Source organism: Cucurbita moschata, unplaced genomic scaffold, assembly GCF_002738365.1.
Source record: "Cucurbita moschata cultivar Rifu unplaced genomic scaffold, Cmos_1.0 Cmo_Scf00020, whole genome shotgun sequence".
NCBI lineage: Eukaryota > Viridiplantae > Streptophyta > Magnoliopsida > Cucurbitales > Cucurbitaceae > Cucurbita > Cucurbita moschata.
In genome coordinates, this window is record NW_019268536.1 from 3,731,550 (window position 1) to 3,740,943 (window position 9,394).

At 36.9% G+C, this 9,394-nt stretch overlaps 1 protein-coding gene across 1 annotated transcript; it reads left to right on the forward strand.

Moving 5' to 3' along the window:
• The first annotated feature begins 620 nt into the window (after positions 1-620).
• Positions 621-6,913, forward strand: LOC111457457 (putative lipid phosphate phosphatase 3, chloroplastic). The gene is made up of 8 exons (XM_023099661.1): positions 621-873; positions 1,541-1,628; positions 1,707-1,816; positions 5,777-5,867; positions 6,002-6,190; positions 6,278-6,340; positions 6,407-6,613; positions 6,733-6,913. Exons 1-7 carry the CDS (start codon positions 658-660, stop codon positions 6,529-6,531), a joined length of 882 nt encoding a protein of 293 aa, XP_022955429.1. The 5' UTR covers positions 621-657; the 3' UTR covers positions 6,532-6,613; positions 6,733-6,913.
• Positions 6,914-9,394: the final 2,481 nt, after the last annotated feature.

The window sequence follows — 9,394 nt, forward strand, 5'->3', positions numbered from 1 at the left end:
GGCTTGGATTCAGGTATATTTATTTATTTAATATTTAATTTTTATTTTTATTTTTTAAAGAGGGATATTTAATGGGAAAGTAAGTTTTTTTTTTTTTTTTTAACATTTTATATTAATTTTATTTATTTATTTAAAGTGGTTACATCTAATGCTTGTCTCCAACCTATGAGAATTGAAATTACGCTTAGGTATATTCAAAATTAAGTTCTTAACTTATGCTCATTCGTTTACTAAATTAATAGTATAATATCTCTAGTGTTGTTTTTCTCTCTAATTTTATCAATTTTGTGTTGTATATATGTTCTGTAATTCATTAAATACATTGATTGTTATTGAAATTCAAATTTTATTTTTAAAACAAGGATTAAAATAATTATATTTCTGAGTGATGAAAATAAATATGGTATAGATTTAGAGAGAAAATAAAACAATGTAAAAAAATAAAAATAAAAGGAGCTTTGCTTCTTTTGTTTGTTCAATAAAACAGGTGCAGTGGCACCCTTTGAAACGTGTCTATTCACCTCCACCACCACCACTCTCTCCCAACTATTTGTCACTTTTCTCTCCCAATTTTTGAACCTCCTTTTACAAGAACCCAAAGCAATCACCGCTTGCCCTCTCCTTCTTTTTCCTTTCTTTCTTTTTCTTTTCCTATCCATGAGGGAACCACCGCACCGAAATTCTCAAACTGTTGCCACCGCCGTAACCTCCCCTAGGAGCCGCCGGATGGATTGGTTGATGGTGTTGGTGCTCATGTTTATGTATGTTGGGATATACTTAATCCACCCATTTAAACGTTTTGTGGGGAGAGATGTGATCGCCCATCTTAAATATCCATTGATGTCCGTCACTGTTCCCTTTTGGACGGTTCCAGTAAGTCATCTCTACTTGTGAGCTTATAGTAGAATAAGTCACTAACTTTAATAACTCACTAAGAAAGAGCTTATAGTAAAATAAGTTACTAACTTTGTGAATAACTTCAGGAGAATTATTAGTAGACTGGGTGGAATTGTGGGTGGAATTGTGGACTTAATGGTATTGTGGACTAAGTTTTATATTTTAATTAAGAAGACGTTAGTAATTTTAATTCTAGCTTAGAGTGAAAGTTTAGGAAACTAAGTTAGTACTTTCTCCACTCTGGAGAAGTATGCATTCTTCACGACACCATAACAAAAAATAGAGAATTAAAAAGTTAAGTGCTTAAGGTTTCTTTTCCCTTTGGTACTTGTTTCGACATAATTCCGATCATGGGTCAAATCCAACATGTTCTTTCCATTCAACTATAAACTAGATTTGCTCAATTTGAACTAGCCTAGTAAATAGAACAACAATCGTCGTTCCAAAGGTCGACAGTCCCAATTTATTCGTTATATTAAATTTTTTATAAGATTTCATTTTTAAAGTTGAGCTAAAATTACAAGAACATTTTGATTTAGAAAAGAAACTAAAGACAAGTATTTTCATAGATAATGAAAAATGTATCCTTTGAGGGAGAAAGGAGAGCCTGATAATTATTTAGTATATTGCATGGTGGTGTTAGTGGTATGCAGTTGTGGTACCAATTGCAATCTTTCTGTTGGTGTATATGCGTAGGGGAGACCCCTATCATCTTCATAATGCCATTTTAGGTGATTATGCATCAAATTTGTTTAAACCTTTTCTTTTTGCTTAATTTGTGGCTGAGCTTCTAATATGGATCACTGCAGGCATTCTCATCTCTGTGCTCGTAACAGGAGTTCTCACCGAAACAACTAAAAATGCTGTTGGTTGGCCACGCCCCGACTTCTTTTGGCGTTGCTTTCCCGATGGAAATGAAGTACGTACGCTTGTTGCTTCAAAACATGACAATTGAAACCTATTTAAATGGGGATTTGTAGAAAGGTGTATGTGAGATACCACGTCGGTTGGGGAGGAAAACACAACATTATTTATAAGGGTGTGAAAATCTCTCACTAAGCAGACGCATTTTAAAAACTTTGAGGGAAAGCCTGGGAAAACCTAAAGATGGGTGTGGAAACCTCTCCTTAGCGGATGCGTTTTAAAAACATTGAGAGGAAGTCCGAAAGAGAAAGCCCAAAGATGTGTTGGAAAAAAAGGGATAGTGAAAGAGATAGGAATAGATAGGAATAGATGAAAGCTGCCGTGCTTTATTATTGTCTACTGACTCGATGCTTAGAGGGTTACACAATTCCAGTATTTATAGCTTATACACTGGACCAGAAATAGTAAATTATGGAATTCTAAATAAATTCAAATCTACTTACCATCTCCTAAAATCTCCTAAAATCTTGGTAGTTTGAATATTTGAATCATATCTCAACTACTTTAAATCATATATTTATCCTGAATACTTTGAATCATATCTCAACACTCCCCCTTGATTCAAAGTTACAGATGTCAAGTATAGAACTTTTCTTTTGACAAGGCCTTCGTAAGTATGTCTGCCTTAACCTGTACAATGTCTGTCTCAGCCTGTATACCTTTGTTTCTTTGTCTTTCTCTATGAATCCATCTGGTGGTGTTACATAAACCTCTTCTGGTAAATCTCCATAAAACTTTTCGTTTGATAGGTCAACCATATCCCATGTTCCATCTTTCTTAACGGACTGCATCTCTACTGCCATGGCTTTCTTCCCATCTTCTTTTTCAGTTGCTTCTTCATAATTCATAGGGTATGAAATAGTAAGAGCAAACTGACATGATGCATATATGTCAGCTAAAGATTTATACTTCCTTGGAGGTGTCTCATCCGAAAGTTCTTCAAGAGAAGAAATGCTGTTCAGTGATGCTGAAGATGATGAATTTGACACACTTTGTGTTACAGTGGATGCACTGGGAGATGCACTGGAGTTGACTCTTGTCTCTTCATTTGGTGAAACTTCAACTGTAATCTTTTGCTGCTCCTGTTCTTTACTCCAACCCAACTCACGTTTTCATTAAATATTACATCTCTTCTAACTAAAATCTTTTCACTCACGGGGTTGTATAGTTTATATGCCTTTGTTTGAGTACAATAGCCAATGAAAATGCATTTTTCAGATTTTTCATCAAGCTTTTGACGAGTTTGAGGATGTTTCAAAGCATAAGCAACACAACAAAAAATTCGTAAATGACTTACCGATGGTTTCCTTCCATGCCATGCTTCATAAGGAGTTCGATTTATAACCGTCTTTGTTGGTGAAATGTTTAATAGATAAACAGATGTTGCTATGGCTTCTGCCCAAAATTGGTTTGGAAGTTTCCTTGCTTGTAATATACTTCTTGCCATCTCCACAATAGTTTCTGGAGTGTAGGGAGCTGTTAATTCCCTTTGGATGCCCTCTTCTTCACAAAACAGATTGAACTCTTTAGATATGAACTCGCCACCTTTATCTGTGCGAAGAACTTTAATGTGACAGCCACTTTGGTTCTCTACCATAGCTTTAAAAATCTGGAACTTCTGAAACGTTTCTGACTTATGTTGTAGGAAGTAAACCCAGCTCATGCGACTATAATCATCAATGAATAGTAAAAAGTATATACTCCCACCCAAGGACTTCGTTTGCATTGGCCCACATAAGTCAGCATGAATTAGTTCTAGATAATGTGAAGCTCTTTTAGCTTTTCCAACAGGAAAGGACTTCCTAATCTGCTTGCCATAAATGCATCCTTCACATAAATTAGTTGAGTCAATTCTTGGTAATCCGAAAACCATACCTTTATCCCTGAGTATTTTCAGGCTGTTCATATGAAGATGTCCATATCTGGGATGTCATAATGTTGAATCATCTTTCATGCTAGCAGTAAGAGCAAAATCCTCCATGTTAGAAACATGGAGTGGAAACATGTTATTTGAAGTCATGGCAATTTGAACTTTATGGCCTGATTTCGTGTAATGACACATGTGTTATCATCAAATAGAACTGAGTGTCCTCGGGTCATCAATTGTCCAACACTCAATAAATTGTACCCTAAATCAGGTACAAATTGAACATTATCTAATTGTTTTATCTTACCGTGACTGGTTTCGACTTTTACGGTACCTTTTCCTTCAACTTGCATCTCTTTTGTATTTTCAAGTTGCACCTTAATCTTTTGCGTCTTATCAAGCTCTTTGAATAAGGATTTGGTGCCTGTCATATGGTTCGAGCATCCGCTATCAACAAACCATAAGTTACCTTTTTCCGGATTAGTATCCATGCACGCCACAAACAGCTTTTCTTCTTCTTCTTCTTCATTCTCTGCTGCAAAATTCATTCGTTGATTTTTATACCAACAATCAGATTTTGTGTGCCCATACCTTCTACAATGGTAACATTGTATGACATTTCTTTGTTCATTGAATTGTCTCTGTCCATCACTTCTCCACCTGTTATCACGACCACCATGGAAGTTGCGAAATCCTCCTCTTCCACGACTTCTACCTACTAAATGAATATTTTCTCTTTCGTTATTGGTTGTCTCCTTCACTTGTAGTGCCTTTTCTTCGTTCCTTTCTGATGCTCTATTGATTCTTGCCTCATGAGCCTGAAGCGAGCCCATCAGTTCATCAACGGAGAGTATGGATAGATCCTTAGCTTCTTCTATGGCGGCCACCACATGGTCAAACTTTGGAGTCAAGCTTCTCAACACATTTGCAACAATTGTTTCGTTTGAAATTTTCTCTCCATAGGTACGCATCTGACTGACTATTACCATTGATCTTGACAAAAAATCAGCAATTGATTCGCCATTCGTCATGAGTAGAGTTTCAAAATCACGTCTTAGAGATTGCAATTTCACTGTCATGACCTTTGAATCTCCTAGAAACTCCTTCTGTAGAATTGACCATGCCTGCTTTGATGTGGTTGCTGCTGCAATTCGTGAAAAGATAGTCTCATGAACTGCTTGCAGAATAATGAATAGAGCCTTAGCATCGTTTTTCTTGGTTTCTCTTAGTCTCTCATTTTCTTCTATTGTGGGTTCTAATACATCAGCAAACCCGTGCTCCACCAAGTCCCATAGCTCCTACGATCTGAGCAAGGTCTTCATCTTAATGCTCCACCACTCGTATTTCTCACCATTAAAGATTAGTAACAACGGAGCAGAGGAAGAAAAACCAGCTACTACCATTTTTGTTTTCTGAAAGAAAATAATCACTCGCCCTCGTGTCGAACGAACTTGGCTCTGATACCACAATTGTTGGAAAAAAGGGATAGTGAAAGAGATAGGAATAGATAGGAATAGATGAAAGTTGCAGTGCTTTATTATTGTCTACTGACTCAATGCTTAGAGGGTTACACAATTCCAGTATTTATAGCTTATACACTGTACCAGAAATAGTAAATCATGGAAATCTAGATAAATTCAAATCTATTGACAATCTCCTGAAATCTTTTAAAATCTTGTTAGTTTGAATATTTGAATCATATCTCAACTACTTTAAATCATATATTTATCTTGAATACTTTGAATCATATTTCAACAAGATGGGTTTGGAAACCTCTCCCTAGGAGACGCGTTTTAAAAACCTTGAAGGGAAGCCTGGAAAAGGAAAGTCTAAGGAGAACAATACGTAGCAGTTGGCTTTAAGTTCTTACCATGTTTCTTGCTACTTGGGTGCCACATAGCTTATGTTGTCTGCCTCTTGAGATTTAATCAGATTTAATATCTGCTAGTGGTGGGCTTGAGTTGTTAGAGTGAATCTTGCTACTTGGGTTCTATCTTGACATAGCATCACTTATAAATGCTTATATTTTCTGCCCTTGAGATTTAATCAAATTTCATTTCGAATGTTATTCATTTGTTATATCTTTAGGTTTACGATCGAATGGGAAATGTGGTATGCCATGGGAAGAAAAGTTACGTGTTGGATGGGTACAAGAGTTTTCCAAGTGGTCATGCTTCATGTAGGCAAAAACATGCACTTTTTCTTCCCTTCACTCAACTCATTACCAATTTCAAGTCATCCCATCATATAGCTCCTAAAATATTGCCATGGAAATAGTCCTTTTTTGTAAGAAAAGAATGGTTTTGTTGGCAGGGTCATTTGCTGGTCTTGGTTTTCTCTCATTATATTTATCAGGAAAGCTGAAGGTATTTGATCATGGAGGCCATGTTGCAAAATTACTTGTGGTTCTCTTCCCTTTGTTGGTTGCTTATGTTGTTGGGATCTTTATGGTGAATGACTATATGCATCATCCCCAAGATGTCTTTTTTGGTTCTCTCATGGGTAAGTGCTTCTGATTTAATCTTTTGTTTACCTTTTCTAAAATAATTTGTAATATTTTGGTTATGGAAGAAATTATTGTTTGTGCAGGTCTTTTAGTGGCCACTCTTGTTTATTTTCAGTTCTTTCCATCCCTATTTCATCATCATCAAGGTAAGATTTCTCAAAGCTTCTTTGATTTTTGAAGCCTTTAGAATGATGTATTTGGTTTTGATGTAGATGTTTTCATCCCAACTACGGAACAATCTCGAACAAATGATCAAACAAGCGACATTCCAGTGAATGTTGTTGATAGGTCGATAGACATCGAAGCCCCTGCCCCCCTCGAAAGTAGAGAGAGGTGACTTCATATAAAGTAGAAAGACTATCATTTTCTCGCCTCGAGACAAAATAGAAGAACAAGGTTTCAAACTCAACTCACTTGGCGTAATTATAGTTAACATTTTGTTTCGTGTTCATTGGATTAATTAATTTAGGAAGAAGTTTTGCATATAACAGCTAGATGAACATATCATGACAACATTAAGAATGGTCTTGTTTTGTAGGGAACATGCTCACCAGCCTCTCTTATATATTTGGACTACATAAATCATATTTGTATGAGAACGTGTGTGTATATTTATGATTGGAAACAAAATCCATTTGTTTCAAGATCACTATTACTGAATTAAGGGAGATGTACATTTGTTTTGGTTAGAATTAGTCTATACATACTTATATATGAGTTGTTGGGACACGTGAATAATTGGATACACGAAGGTACATGAATCCATACATGAGTAACACTAAAAATGTCTCATCTCTAGCTCCTACTTAACACTATAAAACATCAAATTTTGAGATATTCAAATAAATATTTACGAGGACAAAAATATTTACAAGGAGAAAAGGGGAGAAAATTGTAGAAGAGGTAAAAAGAGAATCAAATTAAAACTAGCCTCAAATCTAGACTTTAGGCTCAAAATCCAAACTCAAGTCTAAACTTTAGCCTCGGCGGACAAATCATCCGAACCTAAGGTATAACTGAAGCTTGGCAAACTTGGGAGTTTAACCTACATGTCAACAACCCATGCAAACACGACCTAGTTTAGCTTCACGTCTCAGCCCAATCGAGCTCTTAGCCAACCCAGCATCCTCACAACCCACAATCAGCAACCCACTCGGTTGAACAGTCACTTGTAGATACATGTATGAATAGATACATGTGTTGAAGGGTCACTTGTACATGTATAGATATATGTATAAGTACTTATATATATATAGGTAATTTGGGAGATTCCCCAATACCATTTCATTATTCAAAAGTCATGTTCCTAAACCTATATGTATCTATTCATATATGTACTTATACATATATCTATACATGTACAAGTGACCCTTCTCCTTGTTCTTGGCCAGCTTTAGCTCCAGTAGCGATTCTTGCTCAGGTGTCCTCTCTTCCCACAATTCCTGGATCGGCCTGCCATTGGGTCGACTCCTCCTTTTGATTTCCATCTTTCCCGCGCGGCGGCGGCGTGGAGGAGTGAGTGAGCCTGCCGCCCGAGATGGGCCCCACGATGTGTGTGTTTTCACGCTTTGCATTTTCTTCTACTCGAACCTGAGACCTGTGTGTTGTTAAGTCGACACTCTAACCACTTGAGCTATTCAACATGTTTGTTGATAAGATTGGCTCTTCTTCAATGGTATACTACCGATCGCTTCAACAAGGCTCTGATACCACTTGTTGACTCTGGCAATTCGGAGGACAATGTCGACGAAAAATGGCCGAAGGTTTCTTCGAAGGAAAAATTAGCGGAAGTAAAAGGAGAGAGGGAGAGAGATTCGCTGATATTTTCTGAAGACTCGATATTTTATTTTCATTCAATTGAATGGTTTAAATAACAAATCTAATTACAAAAATAGAAAAATCAATTATACAAAAATAGAAAAGTGGACAAAGACTTCGCCCAAATTGCCAAAACAATGGCACCTATAATCACGCTCTTCCATTCGCGTGAATTCAGATGTTTTTACAAACCTAACTAAATAAGGCACATGGCTTTTATTTAACATTGATAACTTCGTTCAACCCACTATCCCGAGATTCGATGGTCACTATGACCATTGGGCGATGTTGATGGAAAATTTCCTCCGATCAAAGGAATTCTTTGATATGGTTGGCAGCATCGAAGTTGAAGGACGTGAAGGTCAAAAACTATTTACTCCAGTCCATTGATCGGACTATCTTAAAAACGATGCTTCAGAAGAAGACATCCAAGGAAATTTGGGATTCAATGAGGAGGAAGTATCAAGGCTCAACAAGAGTAAAGCGTGCTCAACTTCAAGCCGTTAGAAGAGACTTTGAAATTCTCCAAATGCAAAAGGGAGAAACAGTGAATGATTATAGTGGCAAGATTATGACTCTTACAAGTAAAATGAGGATGCATGATAATTCAATCACGGGTGTTGCGGTTATAGAAAAGATTTTGCAATCTCTAACTCCAAAGTTCAATTACATTGTATGTTCTATTGCAGAAGCAAACAATGTCGAAGAGATGCAAATAGATGAACTTCAAAGCTCCTTGCTAGTGCATGAGTAGAAGCTTAATCACACGAGTGCAATAGAGGAGATGACAGCCTTAAAGATATCCACACCCGATGAAACTTCAAGCTCTAGAGGTAGAGGGCAGAGAAGAGGCAGAGGTCATGGAAGAGGCAGTCGAGAAAGAAGTGGAGATGTTGGCAGGTCAGCAGATATAGTCAGAGACGATTATGAAAACAAAGGCAAGAGACATTTTGACAACTCTAAAGTGGAATGCTACAAATGTTGACGTCTTGGACATTACAAGAATGAATGTTATACCAAGCTCCAAACGGAGAAAAAAGATCAATCCAACTTTGGGGAGAAAAGAGAAGAAGAAACATTGTTAATGTCATTCCATGCTATGAAGGTTGCAGATCAAGGTGTGTGGGTCGTACACTCTGGATGCAGCAACCATATGACAGGTTGCAAGGAACTCTTCTCAACTCTGGAAGAAAATTTTCGTACTACTGTTTGTCTTAGCAACAATGCAACAGTCCAAGTGATGGGGATGTTAGATAAATCCCTAGGTTGAAAATCATTCCTAGTTTTCCGTTACTATTTTTTAGGTAACTATTTTTCTGTTAAACCCACGCAATTGAATGAGTGGGAAGTCCACGTAGTGGTAGAAGTTTAATTAAGTTGCT